The 23,245-nt window shown below is 41.9% G+C and overlaps 1 protein-coding gene across 5 annotated transcripts in view; it reads right to left on the reverse strand.

Annotated features, from left to right (window-relative positions):
* Cip4 (formin-binding protein 1-like Cip4) overlaps positions 1 to 23,245 on the reverse strand; it is a 229,337-nt gene that overhangs the window by 28,578 nt on the left and 177,514 nt on the right. For all 5 annotated transcript variants that reach the window (XM_075685694.1, XM_075685677.1, XM_075685668.1 and 2 more), the window contains exons 3-8: positions 17,718 to 17,768; positions 10,896 to 11,043; positions 9,200 to 9,262; positions 6,630 to 6,734; positions 4,726 to 4,854; positions 1,223 to 1,369 (exon numbers count right to left, since the gene is read on the reverse strand). In XM_075685694.1, coding sequence (XP_075541809.1) covers positions 1,223 to 1,369; positions 4,726 to 4,854; positions 6,630 to 6,734; positions 9,200 to 9,262; positions 10,896 to 11,043; positions 17,718 to 17,768 — 643 coding nt within the window. The remainder of the gene's footprint in view (positions 1 to 1,222; positions 1,370 to 4,725; positions 4,855 to 6,629; positions 6,735 to 9,199; positions 9,263 to 10,895; positions 11,044 to 17,717; positions 17,769 to 23,245) is intronic.

Consider the following 23,245-nt stretch of genomic DNA (forward strand, 5'->3'; position numbering starts at 1 on the left):
GCACGAAGCAAGCATTCCTTTACAGCAGCTTTTAGAGGCATCTTGAAGATAGGAGCAGCAACTTTCCGACATCCTGTTCCCTTCTGAAAGTGAGACTTGCATGCCATATGGGCGTCACAGCTCATTTTATTTCACTTGAGAAGGCATCATGTGGAGTGTGCATTATGTAGAGTGTGCAAAGTAGTGCAATCATGCCAAGTATGTATGCCTGTGTGTGACATTATGAATTACAACAGGTGACATTAGGGGCCAAAATATTGCAACGATTCTATTCCCATCTTTTTTGCACTTCAGTATTCCGAGTGGCACTCAACCCACTTATTGCTTGGATTAGCCGGCCATGAGCAGTGGATGATAAAGGAATAGAATTGCCAAATCTTTGCACTGTACTAGCCATGCTTTACAAGCACAGAATTCATGTTTCAGTTCTCATGTACAGATGTCTCATTTTCTTTTACAATGTCAACTATATGCATAGAAAGAACTGAGTGAGATGTGTGCCTGCAAACTTCGAATAGTGAAAAGAAACCTTGTTCTCACTGTCCTAACTTGGAAGTAGAGTGTTCACCAGATTACCTTGCATGAGCCCTGGTCGCATGTGAAAAGAGCATAACATGCTCCTGCATGGAGTGGGCTTCTGTTATTTGAGCCGTGCAAGTAACGTAAAATAAACTCTGTCGTTCATTCGTACTACAGGACATATTTGTCAATGGGCTTGGTGGATTGCTGGCCCAAACGCCACCTCGAGCCGCAACACGCAATACAGATGGTTTCGCACATGCCATAGCAGCAACGTGCCTGTCACCCCCAAAAACTTCTGGCTGCAAATGTGTGAGGTCAACTCCACCACCGTGGGGGGACCTCACTGGCAGTAAAGATCAGATACATTTTTTTTAAATCAAGAAATGTACTTCCCAACTCAATCTCATGTATGTTCAGTCTGTGTGCATTGCAGCAAAATTGATTTGCAAAAGTATGATCATTTGGAAACCAAAGGAGTTGGCAAATTGTGGGGCCCCTATACTGGCAGACTACTGCAGCATGCCATCCCCATCCCTGCCCACTGAATTTAGTGGGCTATTTCAGGGGGCAACACTGGAAGTCTCCTAGGGTTCCCTTTGTAGACAGGAAACAGATTTTAAACTGCTGGCAAAAGATATACAGCATACATTTGGCAAGAGGATGCAAGATGACATGTGCACAAAAGAAAAAAAGACCTCACCTTTTTTGGGTCTATGGAGTCGGCCGCTACTACGATTCCGTCTAGACACTTGATAATGATAGGAATGACTTCTCTGTGAATCTCTGCTGCCTTCTTTATGTAGTTCTGTAGAGATGCCGTTCTGCGTTCGTCTAAGCTCTGCAGTTGCTGCAATGTGCAAGTGACAGAAACAAATTCAACAGGCAGCACCTCTCAACAAACAAAAGCTTTTTGCATTACTAGCAGTAGAAATATAGACAATTTAGAAGAGGGTCCCTAAACCACTCTGATGCTATGTAGTGGCAGCTGTGTACCAGTCTACGATGCACATAGTGCCGCAAGAATTTCACGAAATGATGCCGCCATAGCAAAGTTACACAAGTTTGACGAACAACTACGTGGCCATTGTGGTTTCTCTCTGGGCTTCTCTAGCGCCCTCTAAGGCGCTCCGTCCTCCCAATGTAGTGCAGTGGAAGCTATGGGTTACGTCAAGAAGGGCTCCTGCATTGGCCACCTCCGACCGCAATCTGCATAACGCTCTCTGAATTGAAAGTTCATGGATCAGTGGCACACAATGAACTCCCTCACTTGTCAAAACACAGTGATGCCGTGCGCATGACCCTGCTGGCACTGCAAAGAAGGAACCAGAAAAGCCCATAGAGAAGGAGAATGGGATAGGTTGTTGAATTTGTGGCTGCTTTGCAGCGCACTGTGCTGCTATGTTTGCCAAAGATGATCACTGCAGCATTGTGTATACAATACTCATGTTTATTTGAAACCTGCTAAAAATGTTGAAGGTGGTTTAGAGGCCCTTTGAGACCCCTCATTTATAACGAAGAGTTGCAATCCTTTACATAGGGCTGAATGTCTTTTGGTGCTTAATCTTTTCAACTAAAGATAATTAACTTGTCACTTGTATATCTTCTTCAACAACAGCAAGGTGCCGCCTGTTTCACTATATTTTCTTAAGAACCGAAGCAGAATTTGAGAGAAGTGAGAAAAGATTTTAGAAAAAATAAGTTACGTTTAGTAATATATGTTCATGAGAAGGGATCGTAACTCTAGTAAAATGCCCATATTTTTCTATGTGCCATCATCGTGCCTATTTAAGAGGAAGCTTTAGCTCGGGTGCTCCTATCTAAATACATGTAAAAGGAGAATTCGTTTTTCTCGGCAACCACTGCACCAAATTTGACTAGGTTTGTTGCACTTAAAAGACAAACCTAAACTCTAGTGACTGTTGGTTTCGAATTTTTGAGTTAGGTCGTAAATTTTTTATTAAAAATTGGCAAAAATCGAACATTTTCAAAAACCGAAACTATCAAGTTTACAACTCTGTAACTCAACCACTAAAAATGATAATACAATTCTGTGAATTGCATCTAATAGTACATCTAAAGCGGACAAAATTGATATGTTACACATGAATATAAAAAATTTAATCATAGGAAAATACAACTTTTGCAAAACCGTTGTAACCAACGTAACAAATTCACGTAAGATGTAAAATGACATATTGAATTTGTCCGCTTTGAATGATCAAATAGATGCCGTTTACAGAACCGCGATATCAGTTTTTGATGCAGAGCTATGAATTTGTAAACTTCGTGCTTCTATTTTTTTCAAACGGTCAAATATTTGAAAATCGTTTTAAGAAAATTCAAGCCCTAAATCGAAATTCGGCTTCCAACAGTCACTAGAATTTAACTTTCTCTTTCAAATGCAACAAATTTCATCAAAATCGGTCCAGGGGTTATCTCATAAAAACGTTTTTGCGTTTTACATGTATTTGAATAGGCCGCGTCGGAGTTGGGCCAGAGCTAAAGCTTCCTCTTAACACATAAGCACAAATTGTAAGTCTAGAAGCATTTTAGTGGCAGTATTATTGTGCCTATAAATGTCATGTCAATGCCTAAATTAGATTTTCAGAGCCTAAACATGACTTTGTCCGCATTTTTCAGAAGCCTTATTTCGTTTATAATGTTACCAGCTGCTGATTAGCTTGGCTGAAGGCAGCATTACTAGCTTTGAAGCAGACTAGAACATCGCTGAGAGAAGGGCTTCAACTGTGTTATGCCACGATACACTTAAATGTGACTTGTAATATTTATGCGCTCACTTCACGTTTTTACCTGACATCAAGAAACTTGAACATTCAGGCGGATCTCTGACCCGGAATGTGGGGCCTATTTTGGACATTCATATTTTGCGCCACCACACCTAATGAACCTGAAGCTGATAGAGTTAGTTCGAAACTCATATCTGTCTCAGACAAAAATCCTGGGCTTTCGGTACTAAGAGTGACTAGCAAAGCTCCTCACCGGCAAACATTCCGGAGGGTTTTAGATCACCTAACATGCCCAAGTAAAAATATGTGCCCGTAACTTCAACGAATGTTGAGTGTTCCTTCTCTGCATGCAGACCAATACTAAGCGAAAAAAAGGCACAACAAGGAATTTCGAAATCTTGAGATGGTGCTTGTTTGTTAGTACTTTCACAACTTTTCTCAATATGTCCAGCCACACTAAACTTTAGATAAGTCTTGCAACATACGCTGCTCGCCTCATTCTATTTCATCGAGAAAATGAGGTGAATTTTATAAAACAGGGCTTTAGTGGGCTGCATTTCTTAGAAAATTATAATTTATCCTAAGATGTGCAGCAGAAGTGTGTTAATTGTGCCGATACAAGCCTAAAGAACAGCATTTGGCACTTATAAATGCCTTAAAGGACAGCTTTAGTGCCTGCTATAGGTGCCTAAAACAGCATTTTTTAGTGCCTCAACATCTGGTCTCTATTCACGAGTGTAATTCTTATGTTTCATTTTTTGACATGCAAGTTCTAAATGCATGCAAATGACTCCCACAATTTAAATCACCCAGCTACTCCACAGAGTGAGGAAGAATTTATCTAAAATTGTTGTATCCCTATGAAGGTTACAGATTTCAGAGCTTTTCAAAAATAAGTCAATAAAGTAAAGAAACATAGGAGCCCATAAAAATATTCCCACAGTTCATTCAGATTTCTATGCTGCTAATACACAATAATGTTGCCTCAGTTCATCTGTTTTATAAACAAAACATAGCAAATTGCAGCAAGTCTACTAATACAAATACTTTGCGGCCATCAGAGAAAATATTCACAAGTCCACCCCTGCAATTTTGTTTTTAGCAAAACATGTTTACAGCATATATATAAAATTACAGGAAAAAAAGTAAAGGCATAAGAGCATGCCTGTCTCAAATACCTCACAACACAATCATCTAACAAGTAAGCACAAAGTACAAATGAAGAGTACCCTAGTTATTGATAAGGGTGTCATTATGATGGCAAGATACCATCACAAACAGTATGTGATGCAACAATCTGGTTCTTGAACTACTCTTATGACTACAAGGTAAACTACATGCCTTTATGTTGGACCATGGCAGGCGAGACCTTAATGTATTTTCATAACAATGAGGGCTTGTTGCATTAGGAGCACACAAACTACTTTTAAGCATGTAAAAGAAGAATAAAACTTACCTCAAACACTTTTGGCATGAGTTCAGTATAATGCTTTCGTTGGAGCAGGTTTGTCTTCTGTAGCTGATTTGCATATTCTGTTTTTGAGTCTTCGCAAGCTTTGTTTTTAGCCAGCGAGTTTTGTTTTGCCTGCAGTTCGAAACATTGGTTTTACTTAAACTATTCAAGTTGCATAATTTCAGTGGTAAGAAAACAAAGCACTGTGCTGCCAGTGGACAAACCTAGTTTGTTGCTCAATCATGAGCTAAGCATTCCACTGAAAAATATAACGAGCACTACGATTCTCTGAACGATACAACAGATTCGGGCCATTTTGAAATTCTGAACAAATGTGCTGCTTTACATCTTGGGAATATTTATTAGTATTATAAAAATTCTGACAAAAAAAAAAAAAGAAGAGTCCAGTGCACTGTGGGTGGCTTTTGCAAAAGGGCCCAACTAGTTGCTTCTGAAAAACTAACTATAATAAACATAAATGCAATGTTATCGATTACTGTCATAAATGAGAAGTATTTTATCAGGTTAAGAAAATGAAATAGCACATGTGAACATGTCAATAATGCACAAGCCCAAAAGTTTGTAAGTTGTGCCTGCTTAGGAAATTAAGACAGCAACATGGAAAGTTTTCATACACCACGATGGGGGGAAAAAGTAATCTAATGGGATCACTGAGGAATAGCTATGGGCTGCCAACCCAAAGAAGTATCACTGAAAAAGGAAAGACAATAAAGAAACAAAACTGCCCTATATGAAGAAGGTGACTAGAACTGAATTCTCCCTAATGCATTTTCCACAATGTAAATACTACTAAATATTGTTCTAAGAAATTTACACATATTTGCTTTGCCTCAGCAGGATTGAAGAAAAGACTTGGCATGATAACAGGGCATGGCTGTCACTAAAATAGCAAAGGTGAACAGAATCCACTTTAAGAGAAATAAACCAAGCGCACATTTTTTTTACTGATTTCATTCTGATGATATTGTTTTTGTGTAGACAGTGTATGTGAAGCTCTGAAAAGAATAAAAACAAACAACACATGTCATGCCACTGTTCCACTTTGAAGCTTCTTGCATTTTGCTCGGAGGTACCAGTAGGCCAGCACAGGTGCGGATACAGACTGGCCTTTCCAGCAAGCCAGGCAGTGGCCAGCAAAGTCGTATACACCATGCCAGCGATACCAGGATCACCGAAAACTTGCCCCCCATATAGTTAGGTGTGCAGAATGTGGCCCGCAGAAGTGTACTGATCAGCCGTTACCACAGCGCCATGTGTACAAGTATGCGGTGAGCGAGCACTTTTTCATTTGGCGAAGGCACAAACTCTGCACACGCTCTTTAAAAGTGCACCTGAACTGTAGGCCAGCCAAGCTAGTGCACGATGGCACTCTGGCTTGGTGGCTTCAGCGTGAGACCGGACATGTTCTATTCCCACGCCAGCCATGTCAAATCGTGCTGAATATCGCCAGTCACACTGGCGGCGCATTACCGAACCAAATAGAACAGTCAGCAGACAATTTGGAGCAAAGCATTCACTGGTCAAGTCGGTGTGAAAATTTTTTGTTCCGACTCCTTTCTGAAGTGGGCCCAGGCAAACATTACCCTCAAAGCACAATGTCAAACTTGTTACAACATAACAAAAAAGATAGAAGAGCTAAGGGATTATTCACACAGAAAGGTACACCACCAGTACAAACAATATTGTGTCATTTTGAAGTGGCAGGTTATCTAAATCGTGGCACTTGAAGCAAGTCCTCCACACTTAATACTGAAAGATGAGAATGTACAAATACAATAAGGTAGGATTTAAAAAAACACTCAAATTGCAGCTATTGCTTTCCCACATGAACCAATATTGTGGTTCACTGTTTAGTCATTGCATGCTGCTTGCATTGATGCGCTTACCTTTTCCAAGTCTGCCCTGGAGAGCTGGAGGTCTGCGTCAGCCTTAGCAAATGCCTCTTGAGCCTTTTCAGCTTCTCTGAACATCTTCTCATAGTATTTTTTACTCTATAGAGAAATTGAGAAGGAAACTCAAGTGACAGCAGTTGACTTCAGCGAATTGAGGTGCTCACAAAAGAAGAGCACAACGATTTGTTCTTGCAATAGAGGTTGAGTGCCTATGTAACCGACATAGGTAAATTCTTTGTGCTCTCCTCTGGAGCATGCAAGGCGGCCCATACAATCTCGCAAACCTAGTTCAGATTGTCACAGTAATTCTTTAGCTTAAAACAGATGCAGCCGTCTTCATGGTCTTGTGATGACACATGACATTAAGAACCAGCAAAAAAAATTTAGCCTTCATGTCTCTGAACAGACCTGTCAATAACCAGTTACGTTGGACGCCAATAAGAAAGGAACACCTAGTAACCAGCCAGAGTTATGATTACTCCACAAGCACAAGTTCAATGTCACTTAATGACTGCAAAAAGCCAATTCTTATCAAGGCAACAGCACCACAGAATAACATTCAGTAGTAACAAGCCTGTACAGGTGTCTCCTATTACGATTATCTAAACAGTATAGTACCATGTCTCTTCTCTTGCTAGATTAGTATTAATTTTGAGTAGCTTGTGCCACATAACTAGTCACGACTGTTGATAATGTGAATGTTAACGATAGAGCACTCGCCAACAAAACTTCAGCATGCTAATGAAAAAAAAGATTTAATGTACATCTTAAATGGCTCAACAAATACTTAATGCGGAGAAACATAGCAGAAAGAGAGGGACAGAGCGTAAGAGGGAAATGGTACACAACAAGCCCCTACTATTCAGCCATTGCTAGATTTATACAGAGTTTTTATGTGATTACAAATGGCATACATCATCTTTCGTAGAGCATATCTTTTAGGACCTTAATTTGGCAAAAGCTAATGCATAGAAAGTTAAGTTCAACACAAGAGAAAGCAGTTTTCAAGGCGTTTCAAAAGGTGCACACCAAAGAAACAATGCAAGGACAGGATGAATGACCTGGACAAATGAAGCACTAATATAAACCATTACTTATGGCAAACAAGGGTATACAATATCCAGCACAGAAAACATAAAATACCAGCTAAAAAAAGGAACAGGAAAAAAAAAATACAGCACTTGGGTGCCATCATATGAAGAAAAATGCGATTTCCTTGGTGTCAAGTGACAGCACTACTTTTTTTTTTCTTTTTATTCCCTAGTTCTTTATTTTTCTTACAGAAAACCAAAAGGGTCAGGACTAAAGGTGCTAACATGTGTGTAACTGAGGCCCTGACCCCACCTTAGGGCTGCACTGCTTTGCACTGTTTAGACAAACAGAAGGCGCATAAGGCATATTTGTCTTTGTACCCTGGTCCCTCCAGAACGAAAAATCTGAGAGATAGCAATTTCTGGCAACTTAGGCCCTACTGAGCAGTGTTGTGTAGTCTCAAGGGTATGCATGACAAGGGTGTTTCAGGTCATATTGTGCAATAGCCAGACTTCACTGCCAAAGCAGTATTCACATATTGTGGCGAACAAGTCGACTGGTCCAACTAACAAGGGGTCAGACTGCTTAGATTAACTGAAATGTAACAATGGAGAAAAAAACTGGATAACCCATGTCGTGCACAGCTCTCACCTCCGATGCACCCATTATACCACATTGACATAGCATAAAATACATTGTCACAAAGGCAGGATTCGGGTTTGTCTTCGCAGCATGCAATATGCTTTCTGGTGTTTACCAAAATGTGAGCAGAGACGGTCCCCACTCGTACAAATGTAAAACAAGGCATGCCCAAACATTTCTTGATTGTTACATCAGCTTCATGTACATCAACCCCTTTTCCTGCAAAAGTTGCCATGCTGGTCAAACAGGGAGATTAATAACAATCTGAGGGGACACCAGAAGAACTTCTTCTTGGCCTAGTTGGTACTTGCTGTAAGACACAGTTGCCGCTAGAAGGTCACACATGAAAAACAGGAAACAATCGCCAACAACCTGAGCAGCATGAGCAGATATGTTTGCTCCTTGAAGGCATTATGAACTTGCAACCAACCATCAGCACATTTTTAAAATTGTGGCTGTGCATTTTATCCAGATTCATTAAATCTTGAGACGTTATCATGACCAGGACACTGGGAAAATTTTCAAAGATTTCTGCACTGACCAGAGGAGTGGCAACATAGTGGGTAGACCATCACTACTCACTTAAGAATATGCTTTTTTTTTTTTCATTATTTCCTCTCTATAGCATGAGTGTGCACGATTCCTAGTTCTTCCTTGTTCTCACTATTTCTCCCATTATGCTGTTCCCTTTCTCTTCTGAATCCTATACATTTGCCCTCTGAAATGAAGGTTGACAGTGCTTTGGTTGTCCACATCGCTCACCTTGTCTTGTCCTTGCACTGTTCGTGTTTGCAATATGTACCCACCAGCCCAAGCCAACACTCATCTTCCAACGGCATGCTGAACAAGCAGCCCATATTGACCAAATTAATGCTATAGCAGAATTTTACCTTGTCAAGAGATGTTACAGAATTCTGCAGAGCTGTCTGCAGTTTGGAGCCCTCAGACAAAAGCTAGGAAGGAAAGAAAACATACAATGAGTGGACAGCCATCTCATGCACAACTGTAGAGATAAAACATGTTCTCAGTAACGCTAACAATTGTTAAGACTTCACTGTAATCTCACAGTTTAAGCTCCAAAGCAAAAAAGTGCTCATGAGCATTATATGAACACATATAAATCTTATGGCAGAATCAAGAACCATTGTCTAACCCCGCAAGTAGTAAAGAGGGGAAAAAAATCATGCTCAGATGCCATTAAAACAATTGTTAAAGGGCCACTGAAACACTTTTTGATCATGACAAGAAAATGTTCCCAATCTTGTGACAATGGTGCCATGAATGTGCCACCCAAATACTATTTCTCTGCATGCAGCAGGGAACCGACAAGGCATCACATTTATGTGTTGTTCAGTTTCAAGGACCAGTCTTTCAGGGCCCCTTTAAAGGGATCATCCGGTGGTACCATAAATATTCCGATATTTAAAGCCTGTAGTGTACTATGTCCAGAACGATCGACAACTACTTTTTCAAGCATCAGCGAATCACAAAAAATTTTATACAATATTTTTTATCTTGGATAGAAAATGTGAATGGCCTAGCTGACACAGTATATGACATAATAGGTGGCTCGATGCCCAGTGTGCTCTTGCAGACTACCGAGAAAAGGCACAGGGTGTGCAGTGAGCCAAGATCCCCGATGTGTTTAATGTGGAAATGCGACGGCAAATCTTGAAGCGACAAATGAAATATCGAGTGACAGAGACATGTTCGATACATAGCACTACCTATGCAGAATTTTAGAAACGCTCGAGATTTTCTCATTAACTACAAATCGCAAAGCATTCTCAACCTAATGCTTCAGCCAGCCTTGCCCTACTGACAGTCACCTTGCATTGCAGTTTAAAATTGATCATGCTGTGCAAACATGCTGTACAACATTAATTTCTAGTGTTGTTAGAGATACGCTAGAAACAGCTTTTTAGTGTGCTTAATTTTGTTTGAGAAGCAAGGTAAAACACATATTGAAAACTTCTCCTTCTGCATTTGATATTTAAAAAATTTATGCTCAATGGTCGCATTTTGATGGGCACATGCTTCATGCTAATGGGGGAAGTTAAGTTGCAAAAAAGTAAGGTTGAGCTTAAAATGTGGCAACACCTACAGGTATTATGCATGTTGATTTGCATAAATTAACACAATAGCTTATTTTAGTATTCCCACTGACATGGAGAGTCTCATTGACATCCCAAAGTCTATCCAGTCTCGCCAAGTGCCTGTGCACTGTGTCACCAGCAATCCCATCCCAGCACCATCCCTGGCTATCACATAACAAATCAAAGCACATTCTGTAATCATTACTGGCTCGGTCAGTGATGTATGCAGAACTTTAGAACAAAAATTCATTGCATTTTCCTTTAAAATTTGCTTTAAATGCCAAAGTCAGTAGCGCACACACACACACACACACACACACACACACACACACACACACACACACACACACACACACACACACACACACACACACACACACACACACACACACACACACACACACGCATGCACACAAAGGAATTTCAGACTGCTAAATACTGAAGTAACAAGTGCAGAAATAGACTGTAGTGCCAGCCACGTCTTCCATACCCTCTTGCGTTCCTCTTTAAGCTCCTTGATGAGTGTGGCCACTTCCCTGTTTATGCTCGTGGAGAGGTTCTCTGCGATGAGTTCATGCTGACCAGCAATGTCATTGATTTCATTCAAGACCAAGCAGAATGCCTTTGATGACGTGTAACTGGAAAAAAATACAAATTGTTAACATGCAGGCCATATGCAAAAGAATAAAGAGGAGCACGGGAGGGAGGGGAAGAATAAATTTTAAAACAAAATGGGCTGCTCACCAACATGCATAATATTTAATGGAAAGCTTTTTTACTTCTAGCTGTAGGTTACTGAAATACTTTGATAGGAGCAGTATCTTCTGCCTGCATTCAAGACAGCTATAGCTGAGCTTCCTGAATATGTTCAAAGACAGCTAGCTACCTGTGTTTGCAGGCAGCGAAAGTAGTGTGTTGAAATTAAACTGTTTCAGAGTTGTCAAAACTCTACCACATGCTTCTAACTTGTAAATGGATAACAGTTTGCAAGTATGAAAGTTGAGAAAAATATAATTTTATGCTTAAGTCATTTTTGAAATGTCAGACATGGCATCATCGAGATTATCGTGATATCATGACATAGATGTGTCACAATAAGGTTAAGTATGACAGCACTGCTCATAAAAAAAATTAACAGAGTGTTGTGTGTATTTCTTCTGGCTACAATAGCATGTGGCAGCTGTGGCAGCCACAGAAACAGAGCGAGTCAGTGTATCATGACACACCCTGTCCCTGGGAACCATAACCGAAACTGGTTTGTAAAATTAACTGTTAAAGTAAATTATTTAAAGCAATATGAAGCTTGATAGTATTTCTTCCAGGGTTAGGATTTGGATCGTCATTCAACGAAGAAAAATATAGCCTTGTCTAAAAGGTGAAGCATTGGTAGCGATAGCAAAGTATCATACAACTATACGAAATAAGGTTCAGAGCTTAATCAGCTGTATAAATTGCAGCAAACATTCGCATATAACTAATTAAACTAACAGGCATGGTGTGATGCACGTACTGAAAAACAAGACGATCACATGATGACAGCCAACAGCCACTGTCACAACACAGGCGTGATGAGCGCAAACAGAGGGGAGTGAACGTTTTGTGCTACCTCTCGCTTCAACAAGCCTCTGATACTCGGGACTTCCAGTACTAGGTGCATGGGAAAATAGTGCATACGAAGCCACCAGCCATCTCGGCTTGGCCAATCTTTGCACCCACCGCAGATTACCTCCATGGTAGGGCACAATGATCGCATAGCCGCACGATGCCCAGCCATGGACAGGCTAGAGAAAGAGGAGACGCTATGCAGAACAGGTGAGGGTGCAGCTGCATCACTTCTGGAGACTTGTGTCGAAATTGACCAATAAGCGCAATTTCACTGCCACAAGATTACTGATGAGAAGTGCACTTTATTTGAGGGTACAATGCACTGGCATGTAACGATTTATTGGCTATGCACAGTGTGCAATGAAACCACAGGACTCAGCGAGGTGTTATAATTAGCTTTGAGTATGTGTCAACATTTGTGCTTGTGTATGCGAGTTCATGGAGTGCATGCAATGTCATCATTCACCCCTTTTCACCGATTAGGTAGAGTAGCACGTCAGACCTGGGGTCTGACATGCTACTAACTTTTCTAGCTTCAATTAAAGCCATCATTATCTCTTGCCCTCAGCAACCGCATTTATTTTTCATCCCCGATGACTTTATCGCAGGCATTAGGCACTCCACATTCACTCACCAAGTATTCACATTTTTAAGTATTGCTTCAGTTGGAGTATCCATGATAGCGTTCCACAATTATCTTTAGCAGTGCCACGTTTTACATGCGTTTTTAACTGGTGACATTTACAGTAATTATGGAGTTGATAGCTACCTAAAAAAAGCAACTAATGTGAGACAATGGTTTCATGTCAGTTGTTAAGCTAATAAGTTATTTTCATGCCTACCGTGCTTTGTTTCCACCAAAACAACCTCTAATAAGCAGTGACAAGTGGTAACAGTATGTTTCAGGTGCTCAGGGACCTCTCACCAGCACATGTTTTGTGGCCCTGTGCATGTCATGTGCACAAAACGGCCATTCCAATGAAGTCTTTTAGGATCAGGCTATTGCACATTATCATGCGGTTGACTGCACCTTGCAGCACAAAAATTGTTTAGCAGCACACACTACATACAACCACTCAAACTTAGATGTGCATGAAAGTGTAATAGAGCTCTGGTGCTTAAAACTTGGCTAGTAGGTCCTGAATGCAATAATATTGAAGTCGCAGTTGCCATGTCAGAGGAAAAACAAGAAACATTGCATTGAACAGTGCATTAAAGAATTTTATAGGCAAACTGCAGAGCATAACATGAAGATGCTGCAGCGCTGTCACTGCTTACAATGGCATTACACAACAATGTGAATTTCCTCTGAAGAGACTATTAACCCACGTGATGAAGTATTCAAAGGTTACTAGGCGAAGACTATTGCTCAAAGCAGCAAACAGCAAAGAAGGGAAGTGTCAACATAGCTGTCTGCTCTTTAAAGATTTTGCTTAGAAACATTCAACTTGTCTATAGGATTATTTTGTGATCCCATGCTACATGACTAGGCTCAACTGTTGCAACAGAACAGCAAGAGAAACAGAGAAACTTAGTGCCTCTTTTGTTTCTGCTATTGCTAGCATTTCAGCAGAAGCCAGCATATATTTACAAACAGCACATGGAAACTACAAAAAGAGATACGTTCTAGCTCTTCACTTTAAGCTGAACCTGGAGCCAAAAAGATCCGACGCATTAGAAGTTATTAAGGAACTCTAAAACACAGATGAAATAGGAGTGAAGGGCACTTCGCTTTCAAATGCTTTAACTTACAACCTTAGCATACTCAAATAATTTTTCAGCGCAAGGAAAGACAAGGATGATAGAGAAGCACGCATAGACTGCACTGCTGCTCCGTTGTCCTTGTCTTTCCTTGCATCAAAAAATTATTTGAAGATGAATTGTGACCAACCAGCCCGACTTTCAGATCTTTTACCTTTAACCTCAGTGTTGGTTGTTTGCACTCCACTTCATGCCCCAGTTGCCTCGAATTGCTGTGCATGCATACAGTTGTCACGAGGGTCAGACACAACTGGAGATGAAAAAGAGGCTCACCAGGCTTAGTTGAAGCTTGTTTCCTAAAGGTCTAGTGCACAGCTGCTCAAAGGACAATGGTGCCACGGAAAGCCGAGTTCTCCATGGTAAATGGAAGTCTAGAACTGACAAAGTTAACTGCACAGACTGTGCAAATGAAGATCAAATGTACCCTACAATTCCTGGCTGCATGCTGTCTTGGAAAGACATCCAGCTCTTTTTTTTTTTTTTTCCCCTTCATGCTCCAAGAAGCTCCTTCGTGCAGTATTAAAAGCGGGAGAAAGGCCTAACAGGTAACATTTTAAATGCACCTTGCAATTGTCTGAATGATTAGGAACAGCTTCAAGTTGCAAGACCGATCAACGTATATGCTCTTATCATGACAGAGTTACTTGAGCAAGGAGTTCTGTAGAGAGCTGTTGGACTTTGAGTAATCTTTATGCGACATTCTGACCACTGAAACTGTTCGCACAGGAGGACTGCACATGGAGGGAGAGAGATCAGGGGGGAGATCACTCATAATGTGAAGCTTTCTTTCCTCTCCCACGAGCAGTAAGGTCACACCACCACTGAGCACACATGCACGCATAAAAGCTGGACACTTATCCCTTCTCCAAGTCGTGGGGTAGCGCTGGAAATAACACTCCCCCATCTTCAGACAGTGTGACCACACCACATGAAAAAGGCATGACGTCATCGTGGCATGGACAGTCGCATGTCCCTTGCAGAGGGGACATGGGTTTCTTGCCAATGTACGTGTATACTCCTTAAAGGCCATAGCATCCGGTCAAGGGTTACATTCTTCTATCAAGTTTAGTGAACTGTGGCTAAATAGCACAAAGTATTACCAATACACACTTTAGCTGTAACTTGACCACTTCACATCACCTTAGAAATCTCAACTTCACATTGTACCTTGCATGTCTATGTAGAACTGCTAAGTATGCATTTTACATGTTGAATGTCCCCAAATGTTAACAATAAGGAGGGAAAAGTCACATATTTCATATAGGACAGTTGTTCTCCAAACTATAAAATTATTGACACTGTAAAGAATTCAGCATCCACATAACTATCCTCTTTTCACTTTTTGCTAGTACTGCATGCCTGTGGTTTTCGTCATTCTCCAACAACCCTGCCAGCAAATGAAAACTAATCAAAGAATCGTTCAGCCTGTATGTGAAAAAAAAAAAGCAGTAAAAGCATCTTAAAAGAGATTGCCAAAATCGTGCCTTAGATCATGCACGCTGTGCATGATCCGTGTCAGATATAATGTGCCATAGGCTTGATATGACAATGATAGCCAAGTCTATCTTGTATTGCAGGGCCAATACATTGCCAATGTTGGATAAACATACAGTGACAAGGAATAACTGCAACCATTAATATAATGATCAAAATAGAAACATAATACTTGCCTTCACAGAACTGAAATATAACACAAGGAATCTACGTTTTAGATGCAAATATCGCTACAGAAAATCAGAAGGCAAGTGGTCTTACATTACACTTATCCCCATGGATACAATGCGCCCAGAAAGTAAATGCCCACTTTAAATTTAATAATTTTCAGAACTGTAAATCAGTCCCAATTAGGTCAATATTAGTTTGCAATAAGAAAATCGAGAATTTTAACACCATGACATTTTACATAGCTCGCATAGAGGGTTATCCACACGTTTGTGCAAACATCAGGCCTTAGAGATTCCTACAGACACTGATGGAATATTTGTCGGGACATCTCAGACTTGTTTCCATTTGATCTAAAATTGCTTGCCTGGTTTTGGGATACCTCTTTCTTTACTGCACATCCTAAGAAAATGTCACACGTCAAGCAAGAGCTGTGACACTTTGTACTAAGAGGCTAGTTCATTTGTTTGGCGAGCCATGATAGCATTTCAAGCGTCATCTACTACCATCTGCATCACAGAAAAATTCTAGGTTCCTTGTGTTCATAATGAACATGGCTATACTGCATAAGCACAGAACTTTTGAAATTATCAGAATTGTAAAATAGACACCGACTTTCTGGACAGGTGTAGATATGCTAGAGCTTTGCATACCACAGTCAAGTTTTGTTACATTGAGCAATGGTATACAAACTATAGTATTATCATCATCATCAGCCTGGCTACGCCCACTGCAGGACAAAGGCCTCTCCCATACTTCTCCAACTACCCCTGTCATGTGCTAAATGTGGCTATGTTGTCCCTGCAAACTTCTTGATTTCATCCGTCCACATAAATTTCTGCCGCCCCCTGCTACGCTTTCCTTCTCTTGGGATCCAGTCCGTAACCCTTAATGAGTGTCGGTTATCTTCCCTCCTCATTACATGTCCTGCCCATGCACCCCCCCCCCCCCATTTCTTTTTCTTGATTTCAACTAAGATGTCATTAACTCGCGTTAGTTCCCTCACCCAATCTGCTCTTTTCTTATCCCTTAACGTTACACCCATCATACTTCTTTCCATAGCTCATTGTGTCGTCCTCAATTTAAGTAGAGCCCTTTTTGGAAGCCTCCAGGTTTCTGCCCCGTAGGTAAGTACTGGTAAGACACAGCTGTTACATACTTTTCTCTTGAGGGATAGTAGCAACCTGCTGCTCATGATCTGAGAATGCCTGCCAAACGCACCTCAGCCCATTCTTATTCTTCCGATTATTTCAGTCTCATGATCCAAATTCGCGGTCACTACCCGCCCTAAGTAGATGTGTTCCCTTACCACTTTCAGTGCCTGGCTACCTATCGTAAACTGCTGTTCTCTTCCGAGACTGTTAAACATTACTTTATTTTCTGCAGATTAATTTTTAGACCCACCCTTCAGCTTTGCCTCTCCAGGTCAGTGAGCATGCATTGTAGTTGGTCCCTTGGGTTACTAAGCAAGGCAATATCATCAGCAAATCGCAAGTTACTAAGGTATTCTCCATTAACTCTTATCCCCAATTCTTCCCAATCCAGGTCTCTGAATACCTCCTGTAAACACGCTGTGAATAGCATTGGAGAGATCGTATTTCCCTGCCTGACACCCTTCTTTATTGGGATTTTGTTGCTTTCTTTATGGAGGACTACGGTGGCTATGAAGCCATTATAGATATAATGGCTCCTTACTAGTATATGGCAAATTAAATGCCAAAAGTGTTGCTCATACTTTACTTCTAAGGCAAAAATGTGAGATGCGAGATTGTGTTGACTAGAAAGAAGCAATTTTTTCTTTATGCTTAAGTTTATATTTTCAAGCCCTACCTTTTTTATATTTAGTTCATCCAACATACACAAGAGCAGATTACAAGAACTTTAGCATAGAATAAACCAGAAACTGTCTCAACCAATGCATGGCCCCAGAACTCATTCAAGTAGCACCTTGTACTTATGAAGATGAACGCAATTTTAACTTTGGCAAAGGCAACGTAAGCTTCTGCATCAAAAAGGATGCGGCACCACCTATTTATGGGTGGTAGCAAACCACCAAAGTCACAACCGCATGATGCAAGCCGACTGCTCAGACAGCCTCACCTCAGAACTGCAACATAAGATGAAACTGCTCTCCTCAAAGTGAAGGCTAAAATTTTAAAGTTGGTGAAAAGAGTGCATAGTTTCCTGTGCCTACTTTTATACAACCACTAAATATTGAGTGCATTCTTGTTTTGGATGGCAACTCATTAAAAATATGTTTCACAGTAAAATGTAGAAAACTTACCCATTGTCCTCATCATCTTTCTTCTTGGGTTGATAGCTCTTTGCAAGCTTCCTAAAAAAAGAAAAAAAAAAGTCAGTGAATGGTCAATAAACTTATTTAATGTGGCCTAGGTGGAATGGATTGCTGTCCTTTTGCTAAAGGCAGGCAAGCAGTGTTTGCAAGTGTGACCATGCACGTCTTCCATGTGCATTCACAATTGGTGCTACACAGGAAATGGCAATGAATGAGTCATACCCATACCACAGAGAGAGAGAGAGAGAGAGAGAGAGGGGCTTGATGCAACTAAAGCTTTTATAAATAATGACTGGTTCTCTGTGAACAAGACAAAGTATGCTGCGTGTTGTTCATAGTTTTACTGATACACGGATGAGCTGAAGCACAAGCGGTTGATGCAACTACTTCGAACACATGCACCTTAGACGATCCCACAGCTTGTGAGGCTTGATGAGCAACATTATAGGCAAGAAATAGGCAATGAGAATTTGTGTTCTATAGTAACAACCACACCACTTCTGCCAACAGCACAGCTGCAGTGAGCAAGAAATTAACTTCAATGTGCAAGAGGATTAATCACTTAAATTCTGGGGTTTTCAGTGCCAAAACCAGAATATGATTATGAAACATGCCATAGTGGGAGACTCAGAATTAATTTGGATGACCTTGTTTTTTTTTTAACGTGCACGGCACACGAGTGCTTCTGCATGCCATCCCCATCGGAATGTGGCTGCTATGAACACAATCGAACCAACGACCTCAAGCCCAGCAGCATAATGGGACTGCAAGAGGATTGCAATCACACATGCAAGAGGATGGGTGCAGCTCCTATGGAAAAGCTGAAACGGCTCCTACAGCAACAAACTATGCTCATAAAAACCTGTCGAGAGTAGAACCAATGACTGATGGACAATATTATGCTGTGTCCATATCTCTTTCTTTTCATGCAATTTAAACCAAGGAACAGGTGTGCTGTTTGCAACCACATTTTCCTAAGCAACTACTAATTCATTTATTGATACAGAATAAACATATAATTTCTAAGGACGTCATCCATGCTGATAGCCAAACTCCATATTTGCCTTTAGCACCTCCTTTAACCCTTTAGGTGACATGTTTTTCCCAAGCACAGCAAATCAATGTCTAAATAACACACAGAGGCATTAAATTCAAATGCCACTTACGAGCAATATGCTCTTGAGCATTTTAGAATTCTTAATCCAGAAATTCATACAATATGATAACCAGTGTTTCTCTGGCAACATCGCCTTTTGATTGCTACCACTGTCTCTAAATGACACCTTGTAATCAACATTGAAGTCCTCTGAATAAGAGGTAAGAAGGTTGATTTCTGCATCATTGAAAAAATACACAGGCTTTTGGCACCTGTCTGCCATGTCAAAAAACGAGAAAAATGGGCAACATCAACAGTCAATAAGCTTTGTTGCACCATATCTCGTATAAGAGTGACACTTAAAGGGCCCCTCACCAGGTCTGGTCATTTTGAGCTGACAAGCGCAGAGCATACATTGCGCAATAATGATCATGTCTGCAAGGTATTACATGGCTACGCGCCACGGAAAGAGCTGAAATTTCAAACTGAATGCCGTTTTTCCTTCTCCTCGTGGCCGCCCGCTCCAAGCCGGAGGATGACGTACTCGTGTACCTGCGCCTACGTACTGGTGTCCGCAGTATGACGTCACTCATGGTGACACGTGACTTCGAGAATTATTCAAGACGTCTGTTATCTGTGTGATCTATTGCTTGAATTGAAGTTTAGAGAAATAATAAAACACACGAACGGAATATCTGCACGTTTTTTGTTTTACTTCGCACCAAAGCAAGAGATGGACTTCCGCTTTGTCTGCTTGTTCCCACAGTTGTGCAGTCACGTGCGCAGGTACCGAAACTACGCCATTTTCTACAGTGTTCCAGCACGTGATCATGCTGTGCGGTCCGCTTGTTCTGCCTCAGTATTCGAGTAGCACTGAATTATACCACAAGTCACGTTTCCTTGCGCACAGCGCGCAAAATGGTGCACTACACGAACAAGACAACAGCTCACGCATGACGCCGTCAGCGGAAGTTTGTAGAGTCGAGAAAAAAAGCAAGGTGAAAAAGGTTAAGCCGGAGCCTGGGATGTATGCATCATACGATCATCGAGGTCTGGTATGGGAGAACGCAGGGAAGGAATTTTGCTTGCGGAGGCTAGACAGGGCGAGTGGGGAGAACGTCTGCTTGGCAGTGGAGCCCGCCTGCTGAAATCGTGGGTTTGCGGCACTGAAATATTTCTATCTCTGCTATTAATGAGCTGATTTGAAAAATTTTTGTGGCCAGAACATTCCATAGAGGACACGTAACAACTTCCAGCGTATAGCCAAAATTTGCTATGGGACCTGGTGAAGAGCCTTTTATGCGAAAGATATGGAAAACACAGCTTGTGGTACAGAAAGTAATGCGAACTCGCATCGTGCAGACACGCGCTCATGCCACTGCTCGCAGGTTCGCCGTCTTCCACAGCTGGCTCTGATGCCGCTCATCATGGGGGGAAAAACAAGAAAATGAAAAAAATATATATATAAAAAAATTCGAAGTTTTAAGGTAGAATTAATTCAGGCGCTCGAACCCACGACCTTTGGTGGGAGGAAACAAGCAATAGGAAATAACATATTCAAATGTCAAGTAATTTAATGAACGTTTCTTGAGCACGCAGGCTGTCGCCTTCGCCCTTTTTGGCATATGCTAAAGCGACTCAATTTTTTTTTCTCCCTGATGGAGACGCTAGCCTCTTACGGCGCTTACTGCAGCACAGAAATGGGCTACAATTTGTTTGCGACACGAAATAACTTGTAAAGTGACCTCGAAAGTGCACATGTGATAAAACGTTGTGCGAAATAGTAAATTGTTGGCGTGATTTCGACTAGCAATCGGTCAGCGCAGCCGACACAGCAATCGTCTCTGAGAAGTGACGCGTTTTGACATCGCTACCAACGGCGTCTGGAAAACTAATTGTATTGCCACCAGGGTGTCTACAAAGTTGACATTTCCAAATTCTTTGAGTGCCTTTGCAACATTGCCGGAGTGACAAAGAACTTTGTTTTATGTCAAGACGTGCTGACCTGTCGCCCGATTCTGTCACTCTCTAGTAAGCATGTTAAAAATAAAAACATGACTTAATCTTGTTTGAATGGCAAGGAGTTGTGTTTATTTTATTCCAAAAGACAAGAGAAGACAGGGTTTAGTAAAATGTGCAGCGAATAAAGTATCTTCGACTCTATTTGCAATGGGTTTTGCCATTTTTTCGAACATTTTCAAATACGAGCAAAAAGGAGATGCATACAGAAGCAAATATTTCGAATATGAGCTATTTCTACCAATTGATGGCAAGCTCATTGATATGAGGTCTGCTGAACTTTGTCACAAGTGAGATTCTCTCTCAGCAGCTGGAAAGACAACCTCAACTGCCCTGACATACTCTCAACTTGTGCACAGCGCCTCAGTGTCGCGTTTAACTGTTTAAAGAGTTTATTTTGGTTTGGATGAGGGACAGCTGCATCTCAGCGTCAGCCAAGACTTTTTTTTCGCTCAAGCTCCTTCAAAGAAGCGGTGGCACGCTTCCTTTCCCGTTCATTTCTCAATGTGTCGCTGTTCTCGTCCTCCTTCCGCTGCACGTTCGCCCCACGGACCATTTCAAGCATCGTTCTGGTCACTTCTACAGTGCACGTCCGATTTTTCGGACTCCCTAGATGCCGCGAAAACGTCCGAAAAATCGGGCAGTCCGACAAAAATTAATGTGTCTTTTAAAGCTCTTAACGGTTCAAATCGCCACAGGCACGTCCGAAAAAGTTCTGAAGGCCTGCCAGTACACTTATGCATATCGGTGCTCGTACTGTGACATGAGACGGCGGGTGCCCGCGTGTATAATTAAGGAATACATACTATGCCCCGTGACAAATAGCCGTTCCTACGCTTGTCATGCTTCACCGCAATACTTTGCTAATGCTTCACCGCGTAACATTTCTGTACTGAGAGGAAGCTGACTTTCGGGAACCAGTATTACGAAACGCGTCGTGCATTCCGAGCTTCGAAGTCAATCGTGAGGATTACAAAGGCGAAGTCGGTGCCATTGCTGACAGCGAAGAATTCTTTCAATGAAAAATACGGCACCGAATGGCAAAAAGCTTAATAGCGAACGTCGAAGCAGCTAGGCCAAGCTTTGCCTCGGTGATGGCTACGACTGCCAGCGGACTTGCGTGCAAGAGCACCGGTTCGAGGCGGCGACATAATCAAAATGGCGGCGGTGGCGGCTTTGATCAATGAAAGTCCGGAAAATCAGGCGGCGAAGGGTTCTTGCGTCCGAAATTTCAGACGTTCTTATACATTGACCATGGGGTACGTGGTGGTGCAGTGAAGCCATGCGAATTATCAGGCATGTCCGAAAAATTGGGCGTCCAGAAAATATGTCGTGCCGGGACATCACGAGGTACTGGAAAAAATAAGGAAGGAACTGTGGTTCCACCTGGAAAGGGCGAGACGTCATTTGGCTACACCCCAATTCTCCCAAACATGGTGCCGACCAATGATAATTTTCTCCCAAAGACAGGGAAAGATTGCTGTGGAATTCTGAAGAACTTGTTCGTCATCTACAAAGGCGCTGGTAGCGCGCTCGAATGTGGTGCGATGGCCCCGCGAGCTCCTCCCTCCAGAGTATGGTGGCTCGAACTCGTTCTGAATATGACCTCCGCCTCGAACGCCAAATCTCCTTCACCCCTGTGGTGTTGGAGGCCTTGCTTGAGGCGGTTGTATGGATGATGATGGTCGGCTGAGATCTGAACTCTCACTAGGGGACAGCACTTCTTGAGCTGCCCTGTCTTCCATCTGACAAAGCAAGGACCCCGTTGAGGAACAGCCAGATTTTCTCGCTTTATTTCGAGGGTGCCTGATATAAACAAAACTCGCCGAGCAAAGCGCAGTCCGACGATCTTCCACCAAGACTATACGCATACCCCCAAGCCTGGTGCTGTGCCGACTAGTTACCCCAGGTTGTGTCCTGCTCCGGTATGTGCTTCAACCCAAAGCGTCCTCGACGAATTGTTCCTACTACATGCAGTGGTGAGTACGCATATTGACAGTGGTCGCTCGCCGCAATTTCCGAGTCGTTGCTTTGTAGTGGATCGAATCGAAAGTGGTCGGCCACGTCTAATACGGCGGCGACTCCCGCCTGCAGGAAATCATCGCAGGTGGACGACGACGTTAACGAGGACATCGCAAAGCACATCCAACCATACCAGACGAACTAGAAACACGAAGCTCGCATGCTGGCGTGCGCGTCAGTCATAATTTTGAGCGATCACGTGTCCCGCGGTGTTTACAAACCTCCTGTCCCCTCTCGTTGCTCTCTGAAACCGAAACGTCAACTGGTGGCTACAAACAAGACTTCAAAAAATTAGGTATCGCGCTCTGAAGCAAATGAGGTTTCCTGCCGTGATTACTGGGTCATTAGCTACTTATTACAGCAGAAAAAAAAAAACAAG

This window comes from Dermacentor variabilis, chromosome 1, assembly GCF_050947875.1.
Source record: "Dermacentor variabilis isolate Ectoservices chromosome 1, ASM5094787v1, whole genome shotgun sequence".
In the NCBI taxonomy this organism is placed as follows: Eukaryota; Metazoa; Arthropoda; class Arachnida; order Ixodida; family Ixodidae; genus Dermacentor; species Dermacentor variabilis.